General features: G+C 44.4%; 1 protein-coding gene across 2 annotated transcripts in view; it reads left to right on the plus strand.

Annotated features, from left to right (window-relative positions):
- The first annotated feature begins 376 nt into the window (after nucleotides 1-376).
- The window catches only part of PRKCB (protein kinase C beta), a 392,285-nt gene continuing 373,205 nt past the window's right edge, over nucleotides 377-19,456 (plus strand). For both annotated transcript variants that reach the window (XM_030924982.1, XM_030924983.1), the window contains exons 1-2: nucleotides 377-779; nucleotides 1,786-1,817. In XM_030924982.1, the coding sequence (XP_030780842.1) occupies nucleotides 607-779; nucleotides 1,786-1,817 (205 nt within the window). In that variant the 5' untranslated portion in view covers nucleotides 377-606. The remainder of the gene's footprint in view (nucleotides 780-1,785; nucleotides 1,818-19,456) is intronic.

Raw genomic sequence — 19,456 nt, forward strand, 5'->3', positions numbered from 1 at the left:
CGCGTGCAGAATGACCAATGGGATGGATGGGGGTGGATGGGTACCAGTCTCCGCAGAGGCCGGGGTGGAATTCGCTGCGCCCCACCCCTTCCACCCGCTCCCCTTCGCCCCGTAGGTCCTTCCACTCTCGTTCCTCCCCAGGGCACATCTCTTGAACGCAGCCCCGGGAGCCGAGCACTGGGTGGGGTGAGGGGCGAGGCTTGGGTCCGGCGACCCCGGGCCGCGGTCCCATCGCTGCAGAGCTGCGGCTGTGCACGCTTTGCTGCGAGGCCCACGGCCGCCCGGGCGCGGAGATGTAAAGCAGCTGGCGGCGCTGGGCGGGGCCTGGACGCGATGCAAATGAGGAGGGCGGGGCTGGCCCGGGGCTCCGCCTCCCTCCCCCGCAGCTGGGGCCAGCGGTGCCAAGCGCAGCTGGACGAGCGGCAGCAGCTGGGCGAGTGACAGCCCCGGCTCCGCGCGCCGCGGCCGCCAGAGCCGGCGCAGGGGAAGCGCCCGCGGCCCCGGGTGCAGCAGCGGCCGCCGCCTCCAGCTCCTCCCCGGCCCGCAGCCCGCGGTCCCGGGGCCCCGGGGCCGGCACCTCTCGGGCTCCGGCTCCCCGCGCGCAAGATGGCTGACCCGGCTGCGGGGCCGCCGCCGAGCGAGGGCGAGGAGAGCACCGTGCGCTTCGCCCGCAAAGGCGCCCTCCGGCAGAAGAATGTGCACGAGGTCAAGAACCACAAATTTACCGCCCGCTTCTTCAAGCAGCCCACCTTCTGCAGCCACTGCACCGACTTCATCTGGTGAGCGCGCGCTCAGGGCACCTTTCCGGGCCCCCGAGGGCAGCGCCGCGCCGGGGACCCCCTCTCCGCGCCCTCTGCGCCCTCCGCACCCCGGGACCCGCGTCCCCGGACTCCCCGCTCCGGACCCTGCTGTCCGGGACACCCGGATGGACAGTCCTGCGGTTGCCCTGTCCCCACCCTGGTCCCAGACGGTCCTCCGCGGGGCGCCTCCTGCCCTCTCCTGCTCCCAGGCGCCTCTAGAGCGCCCAGGGGCAGCGTCGCGGGCGCCTTTGCTCCACCTGGCTAGGAGCGCTCGGGGTCTGTGCCTTCTCTGGAGGGCAGCGCCTCGGGTGCTCTCTCACCCGGGGTTCCCTATCTCTCCGCCTGCTTCCGGGCGCGAGGAGCCCTCGCCCCCCACCCCTTGTTTCCGGGGCGCAGCGCCCTGGGTGTCCTCCTCTATCTTCCTGCGGGCATGGGACATCCTTTCTCCCTCCTCTTTGCCTCCGAGCAGCGCCCTGTGTTATCTCCCATTGCCCCTTCCCGAGGGCCTGGGTTCCCCTTTCCACTCCTCGGTCACATCACTGCGGGCCCCTTTCTTCCCCGGTCCCTTTAGTAGTGGGGCATCCTTCCTCCCCAGTCCCCCTCCCAGGGGACACCACCGCTGCGGGGTCACTCTCGCCCTCCCTCAGAATGCGTCTTTATCTCTTCTCTTTTCCCAAGGGTGCTGGGGCATCTATGGGCAGATCTACCGCCTGCCTTCAGCCCCTACCCCGGGAAACGCTCCCTACTATCCCGCCACCTGGTGGTCGCAGCCTTCTCTCTTCTGCAGGAGTGAAGGGAGATGAGGGTTACAGCCGAGCTCCCACCTACCCCCACAAAGGCGGAAGACTCTTGGGCACCCGCCTGTGGCTGGGAGTTTGCACCTGGGGTACAGAGGCAGGGAGGAAGGGGGGTGACTCTGTGGGGAACTAGCTGGAGGCTGGGCTCCCCCGGGCTGCCTGACATACACCTCCTTCTGCTTTTGCAGGGGCTTCGGGAAGCAGGGATTCCAGTGCCAAGGTAGGCTCTGGGGCTTTGGGGATGCTATTTGTGGGAAGAGAGGGTGAAAAAGACTTTATAGAAGAAGTTACTGAGTTAGGCAGAGAGTGAAAGAATTACATTGGTCAGAGTGACCTCCCAGGCTAGGAATTCTTCACCACAACAGGGTCCTTTTAAGGGGTGTGTGTGTGACTGGGGCCGATGGCGCTGGGAGGCTTACATGCCAAGGAAGTGCACCTACCCTTCCTGCCTTCCCTGCTATGGAAGAGTCAAAGCAGCCTCCTGAAGCAATCCTGGCATGGTCAGTTCTGTTGGGGGAGAAAGTGTCTTCCCGGGACGTTTCTGGGAGAACCTGTCCTTCTTAGTTCCTCCCCCTTTCTCTGCCCATGTCCCTTCCTTATCTCACCCAGGGAGGTTCTGCCTCGCCCTGCCTTGCAGAGGTCTCCGCAGGTGGCTGCTGCTCCTCTGCAGATGGTACATCACTTAGAAAGACGACTGTGTTTGTCTCCTGGGCCTCCCCTCTCTCTGAAAGAAGTAGTTCCAGAGGCGGTGTTTCTCAGATCCTGGTTTAAATCACCCTATCTTCTGGGTAGAAACAGAAAGGTCTCCAGGGCACTGGTTACCTGAGTTCTTGCATCTGGCTTGAGATCCTGGACCCTAACCAGGGGTATCAAACCTGCTGGTGGTGACTTGATCACGTGTAAGGTCCCCCCCTCCCCCGTCTTTGGGGCTCATGTCTGAAAGACAGATTGCAAATTGGCTCTCCAGGACCAAAAGTCACCCGCAGTTCTGTGTAGCCCTTAGGGTGTCTTATTTGTGAATTTGATGTGAACATTTTAGAACCGGGAGATTTCACATGCACATCCTCATTTCCAACTTTAACTTTGCTGAGAAATGGTCTGACTTTCGCGTGAAAACAGTCGTCTGGAGCTGAGAGCCGTTGTCGTAGGTGGGGAACAGCTTTACCATTTTGTCTCAGTTGATTCCAATTGGGACCCCTTCACCCATTTCTGGCCCCTGTAGGCATTTAAATTTGCAACCTCTCATCTGGAAAGTTTGTGTGTGTATTTTTTTTTTTTTTTTAAATTTTAATTTTCCACTCTTAGGCTTGGCGAGATTGAGTTTGGTAAGAAACAGTGCATTGCTGGGGTATTGTATCTTTAGGGGCAAATTGACCACCACCCTGGTGAGCTGGGTTTAAATCAAAAGAAAGTATTTGAGTGTGGAAGAGTCTGACATGTGATTTAGCACTGACTGACAGTTTTGTGGCTGCACCTCCACCCTCCAGGGAAAAGTAAAGTGATCCCTAGTGAGTGTAGGTGGCATCGTCACTGGTGCAGAATGTTTGCTTGCTGGCAGCATGGCACTGTGATCCTCTGAGACTTGTGCGTACTCTTCTGAGATCAAGGCCCCAGTGGGCTCAGTGAGCCCTGCCAACCTACGCAGCCTCTCTTACCAAGATTTGGATCCACTGCACCACACCAGAGAACTCCTCATGTCTTTTTAAGTGGCAACAACTTAGGCCCTGGTGCAAACAAGTTTGGACTGTTTTCTAGAACTTTGACCCCTCAAACAAAACGCCAGTAGTGTCTCGGTGCTGGAATGTGTAATTTCTTCTTTGAGGTTGCCTTTCACTTCCATGAATCAGTTTCAGTCTTTGTCTCTTGCTGAGGCCGGGGGCGATTTTTAAACATTTTTACCACGGCTCTTCTATGCCACCTGCTCTGTTGTTATTGATGGATGGGAAAGTCACTTTGGAATGTGCAAGGCATGACACCTTTGAAATAGGAGATCCTCTAACTCAAAGTCTGGAATATAACAGGACTTTTTTGATGTTATGAGAAAAAGGCAGAATTAAAGTTTGTCATGAAATATGGCCACTTTAGAGATAGGAGTGTCTTTTTTTTTTTTTTTTTTTGACAGAGTCTCACTCTGTTGCCCAGGCTGAGTACAGTGGTATGATCAGAGCTCACTGCAGCCTCAAACTCATGGGCTCAAGAGGTCCTACCACATCAGCCTCCTGAGTAGTTGGAACTACAAGTACACACCACCATGCCTGTCTAATTTTAAAACAACTTTTGTAGAGAAGGGGTCTTGCGATGTTGCCTAGACTGGTCTTGAACTCCTGGCTTCAAGCAGTCCTCCCACCTCAGCCCCGCAGTGTTAGGATTATAGGTGTGAGCCGCTATGCCCCTCTGGAGTGTCTATTTTTTAAATTGCCTTTCTTTTTCTCCTCCCTGCCTCCCAACCAAGAGGCAGTGTAGAGAAGTGGGCCTGTGCACAGGCTACCAGGCAAGTCCCTGTTGGTCTGAATCCTGGCTTCGAGACTTCTCAGGCGTATTACTTAGCTTCTCTGTATTTCAGCCTCCTTGTCTATAAAACGGAGCCAGTAACAGTACCATAGTGTGGCTGAGCAGCTCCAACTCATGGCAATATCCAAGATTCTTGGGCCAGAGCTTGGCACAGAGTATGTTCAGAAAATATCAGCTCTTATGATGGTGGTGGGGCAGCTGGTACGAGAGAAGACTGGCTCTGCAGGGTTGCTTGGCTGTGGAACTGCCTGCCAGGTAAGAGTCAAAATTCAGCCATGAACTTCTGGTCACTCTGTGTAGCTGCTTTGACAGCGTATTCCATTTGGGCAGGAGTAGGGAGGAGTGAGGGGAGGGGCAGATTGGCAGTCCCTGAAACTGAGATGTTTAGAATGGGAACATACAGGAAGGAGGGAAATTTATCCCTGGTACTCAGCATTGCCTGGGACTAATTCTGGAACCACTGAGGAGTTCCTTAGTATCTGATTGTTCTTGGTACCAGATATTTCCTCTGAAAGTGAATCCACTTACAATGGAATCAACAGTTTATACAAAACACATAAGGTTTTATGATCTCACTTAAGTCAGCAATCCAGAACCCAGGGCCTCAGGTTCCTTTCAGTTTTCTGCTCCACCATCCCTGGGGAGTGACAATTACCTCCTGGTCCAAGAAGGATGCTAGACTGTGGAGTCCTCATACCCTTCTTTCAGCTAGCAGGAAGGAAGAAAGGGGTAAAGAAGGGCAAATAGCACATGCTCGGTGTCACTTGGGGAAGCTGCTCAAGATCCTTCGACTTATATCCTATTAGCTAGGGTTTAATCACATACCCACACCTTGCTGCGAGGGAGCATGTGGGAAATGTAGTGTTTATTTCAGGCAGCTACTATTTAGAGGATGTTTCCATTTCAAAAATATAAGCAGAGAGAGGATATCGTCTCTGCCACTCCGGTAGGAGGTATGTAGGATGATCTCAAGGCAAAGAAACCATTGAGAGTTACCTTCATGCTCTATATGGAAATTGGGTACACTGCTATGGGTTGGGAGAGGAAGGATGGAAAACTCATAAACCACGGGAAATTATGGATTTCTACATGCTCAGGGGAGCTTAAGAATCAATTTTCTTGCTTTTGTATGATGATAGGACAAAACTTTAGGTTGACTGCCACATAATTTCTCCCTTTTTGTTTCCACTCTGTCTATTTCTTATAAAACCACTCTCTGGGAGGTAATTTAAGAATGTATTTGATGACAGGGAACTGGGGCTGAAGATCCCTATTGTAAAATTGCCTAAATTCTAGAGTAGAAGTGGAACTCCTTTGAAAAGCAAGGCGGATTTCTCTCTATGGCATTATTTTTTCTTTTCCTTTTTTTTTTTTTTTTCCAAGACGGAGTCTCTCTCTGTTGCCTAGGCTGGAATGCAGTGGCACCATTTCAACTCACGGTAACCTCCATCTCCCGGGGTTCAAGCGATTCTTCTGCCTCAGCCATCCAAATAACTGGGATTATGTGGGATTATGGGGGCCCACCACCACGCCTGGCTAATTTTTGTATTTTTACAAAATTATGTAGAGATGGGGTTTCACCATGTTGGCCAGGCTGGTCTCGAACTTCTGACCTCAGGTGATTCACTTGCCGTGGACTTCCAAAGTGTTGGGATTACAGGCATGAGCCACTGTGCCGGCTGTCTCTATGGCATTCTTTACAGGAACTTAGGACCCACATTTGAGCTTTAGTTGTAATTAATTAATTCTACCCAAGCCATTGGGTAGAATGAGACTCTTATTCTCAGAAGACTTTACAGTTTGGCAGCGAGAAAAGCCTTCTTCCTTTTTTTTTTTTTTTTTTTTTTTTTTTAATTTTGTTCTTAGAGATAAGGTCTCACTGTGTAGCCCAGGCTGGAGGGCAGTGACATGATCATAGCTCACTGCAGCCTCAAACTCCTGAGCTCAGGCGATTCTCCTGCCTCAGTCTCCTGAGTAGCTGGGACTGCAGGTGTGTGTCACCACGTCCTTTTTTTTTTTTTTTTTCCTGAGACGGAGTCCATTCTGTCATCCAGGTTGGGGTGCAGTGGCATGATCTTAGCTCACTGCAACCTCCACTTCCCGGGTTCAAGTGATTCTTGTGCCTCAGCTTCTTGAGTAGCTGGGACTACAGACATGTGCCACCATACCTGGCTAATTTTTATATTTTTAGTAGAGGTGGAGTTTTGCCATGTTGGTTAGGCTGGTCTCGAACTCCTGACCTCAGGTGATCTGCCCGCCTTAGCTTCCCAAAGTGCTAGGATTACAGGTGTGAGCCACTGAACCTGGCCAAATATATATTTTTTAATTTTAAATTTTTTTGTAGAGATAGCGGGTCTTGCTTTGCTGCCTGTGCCTGGTCTCAAACTCCTGGCCTCCAGCCAGGAGTCTCATTCTGCTTTGGCCTTCCGAAGTGTTTTTTGTTTGTTTCTGTAAAGGAAGTGAATTTGGTAGAAATAGGCAATAAAATATAGATATTCGGAATTCTTAGCAAGGAGTTGGAGTCCAGTAGAACTGGGTATATATCTGTGATGGGTCGCTTACTCCCTCTGTGACCTTGGGCGAGTCATCCCCCAGTAGCAACCTTGGTCTCCTCATCTGGAAAATGGGGATAATAGCACCTAACTCAAAGGGTTATGGTGAAGAATAATGAGGTGGTGCATGAGAAATAGCCACAGCAAGTATCAATGACTCTAAGTGAGACCATTAGTATTACTTGATTAGCAGTAGGAAACTGTGTCAAAGTGGGACAGAGTTCATTCTGGAACTTGTTAAATGACTAGGCCTCTTTCATGTACTTAGATAGTTTCTCTTCTTGGGTGTATTTCTTCCTAGGTATTGGGTAACACCAGTGAGTGCTCAGTTCAGTGTCTGGGCCCAGAAACCCAGGCCTGGTTAGCATTGTCTTTTCTTCTGAGAAAGATCTGAACTTGCCATGGACTCTCTAGAAAAACCCCAGCGCACAAATTTTCTATGAAAAGCTAGAATTGATGATTATAATGAGTAAGTTGGCTCTTCTTTTTCTCATGTAGATTAGAAAACATGTTTTTAAATCTTCTAATAGAAATTATTCTTAAAAAACCCCAAAGCCTGACATGACTCCGACCACGGTTGTTTTCATCAATATCAATTCTGTCAAATCAAATATAAGTTTATTTTAGTGTGTAGTTAACACATGTAGATGAGAAGAATTTGCACTTTTTTGTACCACAAAAAATGAAAGGTTAATTTTATTTTCTGTGAAAAGCTAGAATGGATGATAATGAGTAAGTCAGCTCTTCTTTTTCCCATGTAGATTAGAAAACAGGTTTTTAAATCTTGTAGTTGTAATTATTCTTAAAAAACCCCAAGTCATGTCATGGCTCCAACCATTGTTGTTTTTTTCAATATTCACCCTATCAAACATAAGTTTATTTTAGTAGGTAATTAACACATGTAGATTAGCATAGCATATGTGTATTTATATAACAAAAAGCGAATCAAAGGTTAATTTTATTTTGGGCAGTGTTCCCTAGAAATGTATAATATGACCTCATGCACTTCAGGTTGAATTTTCTTAGTAAAATCATAAAGAGGGCCATTTTTTCAAAAAATCACCAAGTCAGGCTGCAAGTTTAGAGGTTACTTCTATTGTTTCACTTCTCTTTCTTCCCAGAAGCAGACCCCAGAGACCTGTGAGCCAAACTCCACTCACCTTTTAGCTTATTCTAAATGTGTCCTGCGGGCTTCTATGTGAATAAAAGGCAGAGGCTTTTTGACTTCGTGTTTGATGATCTGGCTTTTTTCTTTTTTTTTCCACCTGAAGAGGGATTTCAGGCTCAATGTCCCAATCAAAATAAGAATCTTTGAGTGGGTTAACGCTGAGTCTTAAAAAGGAGGGCTGATTTGTTGGATAGGCAACAGCAAATTCATTTTTCACTGTGGAGCACTCAGGAGGAGCCTGAAGCTTTGTCACTGGGCAACAGAACGTCTTTCTAAGTAAATATGGAAAATATGACCTTTGAAAATCTAGATGATATGATATACAGATTCTTAGGAAATAATTTTTAAAAAATATATTATTTCCGAGCACTAATGATACTCCAGATACTGCCCACAACTAGATGCAGCATGTTTATAGTGTATCTAGGCCAATAAAAAAGAAGATATATAAGAAGGCAATTGGTCAAAAAATTAACTGAAGGTTTGAAAATAATTTTATATACATTTGTACTGTTGGAGTCTCTCTTTTCTCGTCTCTGCTTATCCTTCTGTCTCTGTCTCTCTGTTTCCATCACACACACACGCACACGTGTATACACACACATATATGTAAGTAGATCAATATGTCATAATTTTCACAATATGCATCTTCTTTTGCTACTTTTCAGATACAGGTCATTAAATTACTAAGTATAATTTAAAAGCTATGGTCTGGTCTTGTAACTATGCAGTTCAGTTAATTCTTGGATAGATAGGGGGATGTGCTGAAAAGTTTGTTTCTGATTGATGCCTTCAAAGGTAAGTCCTTTATGATCTGGCATTTGCTCTAATAACATTAATTCTTTGACTTCATTCATCCAATCTCCTCATTGAAATTGTGTGAAATTCCATAGATAGAATGTTAGCCTTTTTACAGAGAATACAACATCCTCAGTGTTTACATATGGCATTTGGAGGTGTGATGGCTGCATGAAAATCCAGTAGGAAATTCGTCTGTTCACCACATGCATTCATTTATTCATCCATCCATCCCTCCATTTGTCCATCCATCTCTCTTTTCATCATCCGTTTTTCCATTTATCTATTTGTCCATCCATGCATCCATCCATTCACCCATCTTTCCATTCTCCTTCTAAAAGTTCTCTCTCTCTCTCTCTCTCTTTCTTTTTTTTTTTGCTTTAGACAGAATCTCACTCTTTCACCCAGGCTGGAATGCAGTAGTGCGATCTTGGTTCACTGTAACCTCCGCCTTCCAGGTTCAAGTGATTCTCCTGCTCAGTCTCCCAAGTAGCTGTGGTTACAGGCTCGTGCCACCACACCCAGCTAACTTTTGCATTTTTAGTAGAGACAGGGTTTCACCATGCTGGCCAGGCTGGTCTCTGTGACCTCAAGTGATCTGCCCACCTCAACCTCATGAAGTGCTGGGATTACAGGAGACAGCCACCATGCCTGGCCTCACTGGTTAAGTTCTATGTGTCAAGTTCTATGTGTCAGGAGCTATTTTAGGTGATGAAATACGGTCATGAATGAGATTGAGAAGATTTCTGTTGTAATGGAGCTTATGATGTAGTGGGGGGAGATAAGACATTCTACAGATCATTGCACCCATATTTAATCTCATTTTTATTAGGTACTTTGAAGAAAATGCACTGGGTACTAGGAGAATATATAATGGGAAGCTAACTTATGTAATGGCTGGGGATATAGTCAGTGGTCTGGGAATTAAAAAAAAAAGCCCAACTTTTCATTCTCATTTTCTGAGGTAACTGTAGAAAGTCTGAGTTGTCAAGGAACTACAGCTAGAAATCTGTATTGTAAAACTGCCCATATCCTGGATCATATATGCAACAGGGCTGAAGGCAGTGGCTCATGCCTGTAATCCCAGCACTCCAGAAGGCCAAGGCAAGAGGATTGCTTGAGGCCAGGAGTTCGAGACCAGCCTGGGCAACATAACGAGACCCTATCTCAATTAAAAACAAAACAAAACAAAATATGTGCAGGAGACTTATCTTTGTGACATTCTATGGAAAAAGCCTAAATATTTATTTGTATCATGGCTGCAAGTAAGATGAGTAAGTATTTGGTAGAACTAGCCTGTTACTTTGAGATGGCTTCTTTCCCAGTTTGACAGAGAACTTCATCTCCTCTTAGTTAATGACTCAGATAATGAGCTGACTTCCTTTTTGTTTAGGGTTTGCAGTTTGAGGTGGCTGTTCTAAAGAAGAAAAATCAGACAATTCAGAGGTGGAGGAGCAAGTCTGGGCTAATAAATTGAAAATAAATAAAAAGAGAGAGCACAGCATTTCAGTGAGAGGCGTTTTGAGCTGAAAGTCCGTTTTCAGGGGGCACAAGATTATTCACATTGCCTCCCAAATACCTTCCTCACCCTGTGTCCATCTCTGATATATTACAACTCTTCATTCCTTTGACTTGGACAGTATTTTCTCTTGTTCAGAAGATACTTTGTAAGTAGTTTAACAATAAACAGTGTTGACTCACTTACAGAGAAAGGACTTTTGTCAAGTCTGTCTTTCTGATTTCATTAAGGAGAAAGTCTCAGTTGGTATTAATATGTCTTTAACACCCCTCTAACACAAATCTGGGCACTTAGTAGATACCTGTTGAATGTTCTTTTTTTTTTTTATTATAAAGGAACTACAGGGAATTATGAGAATATAAAAATATGGGCTGGGTGTGGTGGCTCATGCCTGTAATCCCAGCACTTTGGGAGACTGAGGTGGGTGGATCACCTGAGATCAGGAATTTGAGACCAGCCTGGCCAACATGGTGAAACCTCTAAACTACTAAAAATACAAAAGCTAGCTGGGCGTGGTGGCGTGTGCCTGTAGTCCCAGCTACTAGGGAGGCGGAGGCAGAAGAATCGCTTGAACCCAGGAGGCAGAGGTTGCAGTGAGCCAAGATCGCACCACTGCACTCCAGCCCAGCCACAGAGACTGTGTCTAAAAAAAAAAAAAAAAAAAAAAAAATCAGTTTCTACTTGTGAACCAACTTTTTCTTTTGGGTCAGCGGTGTTACACTTTTACCTAATGTTGAGCCTGGTTCTGTTCTACCCTGGGCTTGATTCTGTACTGGCTGTTCCTCCTTGTGAATAGAGAAGGGAAGTTCAGGGTCTTTCCTGGAAATTTTTGGTGTTGTAAGGATGCTTAGTGTTCTAGAGGGTTGAGAGGAACAGCAAGGACAGGATCTGGTAGAGATGGCAGCTTTTATTCAGAAGTGCTAAGCTGTTAATCATTACCATGGTTGTTATTACCTTTTAATTGACATTTGTCCTGCTTGTTTGTGGTCTCCTGGGCATCTCCTTCCCCCTCAGCCCACAGGCAGAAAGTTGCCCTACAGAGTCAGGAGGAGAACTCAAGCCCAGACCAGAGAGCTCTGATCCACTCTTATTTGGTCTTGGAAGTGGCTAAGCAGATGGAAATTAACTGGTTCAAGATAGGCAGCATCATTAGTTCAACCATAACCATGTTCCTGGGTTGAATTCTAGCTTTCTTTTTTCTTTCATCTTGCTACTTCCCAGAGACCAGACTTTGGGCCTCTAGGGAGGGAGTATCAAATTGGACTTGAGAGTTCAAGCTCAAATCTGACCTAATTTTAAATCCTGGTTCTGCTTCTCCATGTCTTCATGACCTTTGGGTGGGTAAAATATGATCCTGCCTCTATCTATCTATCTATCTATCTATCTATCTATCTATCTATCTATCTATCTATCTATCTATTCACCCATCCACCCACCCATCCAGCAATCCATCCATTCATTCATCCATCCATCCATCCATCCACCCATCCACCCAGCCATTCTTCCATCCATCCATCCATCCATCCACCCATCCATACATCCATCCATTCATCCATCCACCCATCCATCCAGATATCCAACCGTTTTTCCATTCATCTAATATATATTTATTGGGTGCCTACCACATATCAGGTACTGTTCTAGGCATTGGAACTAGAACAGTGAACAAAACAGCATCACTGACTTCATGGAATTTACATTCTAGTAGAATAACAGTGATAAGTAAATAACATAGAACAAATATATTGTATAATGTCGGGTTGCCATATGGGCTTTGAAGAGAAATAAGACACTGTCCTCACCCTTAAAGATCTTCCTGGTCTTTTAAAAGGAGAACAGCACATGGCCAATTAGTTCTGAGACATAATGTAAAGTGCTACACCAAGGATGTAAAAACACTTTGGATGGCATCCCTACTCCTCCTCGGACCGGTGAAGATTCCACAGAGGAGGTGACATTTGGGAACAGTCTTACAACAGGAGTGGGAGTTCCCAGATTGACAAGGGGATGAGGGCAGGGGAGGGTGTTTCAGGCACAGGACAGGACAACACAGTTGAGATAGTGAGGAGAGAGAATAGGGCATATGCAGGGAACAGGAAGAAGAGGGTGTGAGGGAGGGAGGAGCAGGTGGGAGACAAACGTCACATCACAGGGGTTGGCCCCTGTGAAGGCAGTGTAGTGACTAGGAAGTGGTTGTTGTCACTGTTTTAAAGTGGGATGTGTGGGGGTGAGTGAAATGGCCAAATGTTTGAAAAAGAGGAGCATGAGATGCCTTTGGCAACAATACTTGCCATGACTCAAATCCTGAAATTCCAGGCCTGCAGGGATGGAAGTCAGGCAGGAGAAACTGAAATGGCCATTTATAAGCAGTGGGGGTGCCTTACCGGAGCACCTCGGGGCTGTTGCTATTTTTCACACCCTAAAGAGATATTTGGAATTTCATATCAGTCATATTGTTGATTGTTCTATTTTGAGGGTGGTTACTAGGTTATTTTTATGGTTCTATCAATAGGGATATCTCTCTTCACTGCATCCTTAGACGTGGAGGGCCGTAGAAATGAATTTTCCTCTGAAAGGCATCCTCCCACTCCTTCTCCCTCTCCACTGCTGTCACCCAGTGGGTACGTGTTTATTGAGTACATGCTGCACATGGTGGTGAAGAGTTGGTGTTTTGGAGAAAGAAAGGCTTTGGTTTAAATCTTGACTTCTTGCTGTGGGACCTTAAGCAAGTTACTTAACCTCTTTGAGCTTCTGTTTTTTCATAGTTGAAAGGATATAATAATGAAACCTAGTTTATGTGAAGTGTTTCTTAGCACCCTACCTGACATATATACAGTAAGCACTTGATAAATGGTAGTTATTTCTGTTCTTCCTAGGACTGGGCACTGTCCTTGTCCTTACTGAGTTTATAGTCCTGTTGGGGAGGCAAGATGAATGCTCTTGAATCAAGGAGACGATGCAAGAGTGGATGTGCTTACATGTCATGGTCAATAGCATTAGCTGCACCTTACCGTGGATCTGAGAGAGAAATGCTTGACTGGGGCCAGAGAGGTGATTTGAGCGTGGGTGAGCACAGTGCTTTCTGAGAAACCCTTTCCTGGCTTGCGATGCTTTAATTTGTGGGAAACCTCAGAAAGTTGAATTGCAATCTGTGATCACCCCATCGGCTGACCTCATTTCAAAAATGTATTGGTAGCATTTCAACTTTAAATAGATTTGTGACCATTTCACTCTTCTAAATTTGGGTTCCCTTCACCCTTTGGGTGGAGTGTTTATATCCCTTTTCGGTTGAAGAACCTGGCAAGCAGTGTGGGTGAAAGTGGAGGGTGAAGTCTGCAGGACAGTCGCTTGTCTTGTTGGGATAGTCAGGGCAGTGATTTTTATGGGATGGCCCTATATTAAAGATCTTCTTTCCCTCCCTAAAGGTAGAGACCATTCTTTAGAATTTAGTCAGTGCTGCAAATGAAGATTTGATAGTTATTTGGATTTTTGTGTGTGTGTGTGTGTGGATTTTTTTTTGGTAGTTATCTGGATACATTTTGTGGCAAAATTTATGGCTGAGGGTATTGATAATTCTTTCTGAGCCAAACAATGCACTTAGGGAAACAGGATTGACATATAGTATAGAGAAGGACTTCTTTTTATTTCAGTTGGATATTCATCTTTTGTTGGCTAGCTTTTTTAAAAAAAACTATTAATATTATTTTTGATTGACAAATCATAATTTATGTGCAATGTAATGTTTTGATAAATGTATACAATGTGGCATGGTTAATTCAAGCTAATTAACATAACCATCAGTTTGTATACTTATTTTTTATGGTGAGACACTTGAAATTTACTTAGTTGTTTGGAATATATGATACATTTATTATTGACTGTGTTACCCTGCTATGCAATAGATCTCCAAACCTGTTCCCCTTGTCTATCTGAAACTTTGTGTCCTTTGATCAACAACTCCCTCCCTCCACCCCAGATTCTGGTAACCATCCTTCTACTCTCTACTTCTATGACTACAACTTTATTAGATTCCACGTATAAGTGAGATCATGCTGTATTTGTCTGTTTCTGGCTTATTTTACTTTGTGTAATGTTCTCCAGATTCATGTATATTGTCACAAGTGATAGAATTTTTAAGTCTGGGTAGGATTCCACTGTGTGTATATACTATGTTTTCTTTATTCGTTCATTCTCTATTGAACACTTAGGTTGATACCATATCTTTGCTATTGTAAATAATACTGCAGCAAACATGGGAATGCACATATTCTTTGACATATTGATTTCAGTTGCTTTAAATATATACCCAGAAGTGGGATTACTGGATTGTATTGTAGTTTTTAAATTTTTTTTTTTTAAATTTGAGACTGAGTTTTGCTCTTGTTGCCCAGGCTGGATTGCCATGGTGCGATCTCGGCTCACTGCAACCTCCACCTCTTGGGTTCAAGAGATTCTCCTGCCTCGGCCTCCCAAGTAGCTGGGATTACAGGCTTGCACCACCATGCCTGGCTAATTCTGTATTTTTGGTAGAGACGGGGTTTCACTGTATTGGTGAGGCTGGTCTCAAACTCCTGACCTCAGGTGATCCACCTGCCTTGGCCTCCCAAAGTGCTGGGATTACAGGCGTGAGCCACCATGCCCTGTGGTAGTTCACTTTTTAGATTTTTTGAGAAACTTTTAGTACTGTTTTTCGTAAGGCCATACTAACTTACATTCCCACCCACAATGTATTGGTCCCCTTTTCTCTACATGTTCTCCAACATGTTATTTTTTTATCTTTTTGATAAAAGCCATTCTAACAGGTGTGAGGTGATACCTCACTGTGGTTTTAATTTGCATTTCCCTAGTGCTTAGTGTGATGAACATTTTTTCATGTACCTATTGGCCATTTGTGTGTCTTCTTTTGAGTAATATCTGTTCAGATCCCATTTTTAAATCAGGTTATTTGTTTTCTTGCTATTGAGTTGTTTGAGTTCTTTGTATATTTTGGGTATTAATCTCTTGTCAGATACAGCGTTTGCAAATATTTTTCCCGTTCTGTGGGCTGTCTCTTCACTTTGTTAATTGTTTCCTTTGCTGTGAAGAAGCTTTCAGTTTGATGCCTTCCCATTTGTCTCCTTTTGCTTTTGCTTAATCATTGCCCAAACCAGTGTTGTGGAGTTTTTCCCCTATATTTTTCTCTAGCAGTTTTATAGTTTCAGGTGTTAAGTCTTTAATCAATTTTGAGTTGATTGTGTATGTGGTTTGTAAGATAAGGGTCTAGTTTCGTTCTTCTACACGTGGATATCCAGTTTTCCCAACACCATTTACTGAAGAGACTGTCCTTGCCCTCATTGTGTGTTTTTGGCACCTTTATCAAAAATCAGTTGGCTATAAATGTGCGGATTTATTTCTGGGCTTTCTATCTTGTTCCATTGGTTGATGCATCTGTTTTTATGCTAGTACTGTGCTGTTTTGATTACAATTGCTTTATAATGTATTTTGAAATCAAGGAGTGTGATTCTTCCAGCTTTGTTCTTTTTGCTCAAGATTTGGCTATTTGGGGTCTTTTGTGGTCCTGTATGAACTTAGGGGTTGTTTTTACTATTTCTGTGAAAAATGACATTGGAATTTTGATAAGAATTGCATTGAATCTGTAGATTGCTTTGGATAGTGTGGACATTTTCACAATATTAATTTGTCCAATCCATGAACACGGGATATCTTTTCATTTATGTATGTTTTCCTCAGTTTCTTTCATCAGTGTTTTACAGTTTTCAGTGTACAGATCGTTTACCTCCTTGGTTACATTTACACCTAGGTAATTTCTTTTTGCTGCTATTGTTAATGAATTTGTTTTCTTACTTTTCTAGTCTGGTAGTTTGTTATCAGATATGCTAGTATAGAAAATTAGAATAATTAGGTATTCTAATATAGAAACACGACTGTTTGTGTGTTGGTTTTGCATCCTACAACTTTATTGAATTTGTTGATCAGTTCTAACAGTTTTTTTTTTTGGTGGATTCTTTAGGGTTTTCTGAATATAAAATCACCTTGTCAAGAAATAGAGACAGTTTCACTTCTTCCTTTCCTATTAGGATGCCTTTTATTTCTTTCTTTTTCCTAATTACTCTGGCCGGGACTTCCAGTACTCTATTGAAAACAAGGGGCGAGAGTGGGCATCCTGATCTTAGAAGAAAGGCTTTCAACTTTTCAGTGTTGAGAATGATGTTAGCTACGAGTTTGTCATAATAGAGGCCATAGAGTTTATTGTGTTGAATGCATTTCTTTTATACCTTATCTGCTGAGTACTTTTTTCATGAAAGAAGGTTAAATTTTTTCAAATGCTTTTTTTTCCTGCCTCTATTGAGATGATCATGTGATTTTTATCCTTTATTTTTTTTTAACATGGTTATCACATTTATTGATTTCTATGTGTTGAACCATCCTTGCATCCCAGGGAGAAATCCCACTTGATCATGGTGAATAAAATTCTTTTAATTGGGTTTGCTAATATTTTGTTGAGGATTTTTTTCCATCTATGTTCATCAGGGATATTGGTTTATAATTTTCTTCTCTTGTCATGTTTTTGTTTGACTTTGGTATGATAGTCTTGGATAATGAGTTTGGAAATATTCCCTCAATTTTTTGGAAGAGTTTAAGAAGAATTGATTGACATCCAGATCAAGAAACAGAACATTTTGGTACCCCCAGAAGCATCTCACAATCCCTATCCACTGTATCCTTCAGGAGTAATCACTATCCTAACCTCTGTCACCTACGATTACTTTCATCTGTTCCTCAACTTATGCCCACTGTTCTGTTATGCAACTCCATTGACTTATGCCCACTTTTCTGTTAAAAAATTTAGAAAGCACAGAGCTTTAAGTTACTGAGGCTGAGCCTGAGAAATGTTAGCTGGGACTTTTTTAGTTTTGCATAGAGGAAGTGAAATCCGTATGGGAGACAGGCACCTTCTGGAGTCACCCATTGGGGAATGGTGCCGTTTGCCTTCTTTGGGGGAACATCTGCTTCCCGTTTCAATGTTGCCCATCGGTTCCAGACTGTTCAACAAGGAAGCCAGGGCATTCTGACAGTTTTTCCACCCAATAATTTAGCTCTGTAAATACTAGGAAAACTTGAGCTCACAAACTATTTTTAGGGCTTAAATTCCAAAAATTCTGTATTAGTAAGAATCTATTAAAGCTGCTGTAACAGACAAACCTTGAAGTCTCAGTGGCTTGATAGAAGGGGGTTTATTTCTCACTCATGTCACTAACCAGTGCAGGTGGCCCTGGTCAGGACATCTTCCACAGAGTCACACAGGACCCCAGGGTCCTCCCCACTGGGTCAGTGGAGGGGGAAAGGGAAATCGAGAAAGCACACTCATTTCACAACCACTTCAGCTGGGGAAGGAAGTCACATCACTTCTGCTCACATTCTAGTTGCCAGAACCCAGGCAAAGAGGCAACCAACTGAAAGGAATGCTGGGACATGTCAACTAGCTCTCTGTCCAGGAGGATAAGAAAACAGGTTTTGATGAACTCAGTAAATCTTGCTCCAGTTTCCAAAGCCCAAAGCCATATCCCCTTTGTCTTTCTTTGTGGTGATGTATCTAGTTTTATCTCTCACTTGACTGGTAAAACTAAGATGCGAAACTCTAGACGTCTTTATCTTATCAAACATAGTAGGGAAAGAGTGAGGTCTATTTGTGTTCCTAAAAGTGAAATAAAGAAGCACTCTTTTTGTTTTTAGTTATTAGAACAATCTGGTTCTTGTCAGACTTTCCAGTTTTTCAGTCAGTCAGAGTTCTCGCCTCTCGGTTGCCTGTTGTATTAGTCCATTCTCATGCTGCTAATAAAGGCGTACCTGAGACTGGGTAATTTATAAAGGAAAGAGGTTTAATTGACTAACAGTTCAGTATGGCTGGGGAGGCCTCACAATCATGGCAGAAGGCGAAGGAAGATCAAGGCACTTCTTACGTGGTGGCAAGCAAGAGAGCATGCGCAGGGGAACTGCCCTTTATAAAACCATCAGATCTCATAAGACGTATTCACTATCACGAGAACAGCACCAAAAAACCCACCCCCATGATTCCATTACCTCCTGCCAGGTCCTTCTCATGACACATGGGGATTATGAGAGCTACAATTCAAGATGAGATTTGGGCGGGGACACAGCCAAGCCACATCACCTGTGGACATCCCAAGCAGATCTCTCGGAGGCCGGGTTAGTTCTCTTCTAAGCTGACTTATCATATAGAAGAATCCTTTGTTGTTTCTACTTCAAGGTATTTGACTGGACACCCAAAAAATCAGTTATTTATTGCTAGATAGCACATAACCTCAAGGCTTAATGACTTCAAGTAACAACTCTTTTATTTAGTTTTAGTTTCTATGGGTCAGTAATTTGGGCTGGGCTCAGCTGGGTGACCAGCTCAATCTGGTCTGGGCAGGGATTGGTTGTTCTTGGCTGGGCTCATTTATCTGCCTGGGGCCTCAACAGGGATGTCTAGGACAACGGGGCCTCTCTTCAGGTCTTTCATCTTCCAGTGGGCTATGCTGAGCATGGTCACGTGCTGATGGGTGCATTCTCTGGGCGTGAGCAAGGGCTGCAGAGCTTCTTGAAGTCAAGGCTCAGGACGTGCATAATATCACTTCTGCCATATTCCCTAGTGAAAGCAAATCACAAGCCCACCCCAGAAATAAAGGAGGAAATAGAGAAGAGAATAGATGCTTCCTCTTGATGGGAGAAGCTGCAAATAATTTGTGATATTTTTGGAACCCACCACACTAATTTCAGTGTCATCCTCGCCATTGCTTGGCTGTCTAAAAACATACTCCAGTCTGGTGTGCATTTCCGAAAATTAACTTGATCAAAGGCAGGCCCCAGATGAGTGCTCAACATTTACAACTGATAATAATACTACCTACCTCCTAGGGAAATGGTAGGGCCAGATGAGATGCTGTATGCAAAGGATACAGCCCAGGGCTTAGTGCACACGCAACACTGAATACTACCACCATTGCTACTGAATACTGCCACCAAATACTACTGTTACTACCACTTGGCACTGCCTAAAAGCTTGAGACTCAGAGAAAGGAACACAAAGCCTTTGCACTTGAGGAGGGGGAGATCAAAGAGAGACAGAGAGAGAGAGACAGGTGTGCAAGTGAGTTCTCGCAACACAGTGTGGTCAGTGTGATTACAGAGCTGTGATGGAGTGTGGATAAGGTCCGATGACTTACTGGTCAAGAGCGTGGGTTCAGGCCTCAGTTCTTCCCCAATCACATGTGGGGTCTTAAGCATCTTTCTCTTTAATCTTCAGTTTC

Source organism: Rhinopithecus roxellana, chromosome 20, assembly GCF_007565055.1.
Source record: "Rhinopithecus roxellana isolate Shanxi Qingling chromosome 20, ASM756505v1, whole genome shotgun sequence".
NCBI classification, from domain to species: Eukaryota; Metazoa; Chordata; class Mammalia; order Primates; family Cercopithecidae; genus Rhinopithecus; species Rhinopithecus roxellana.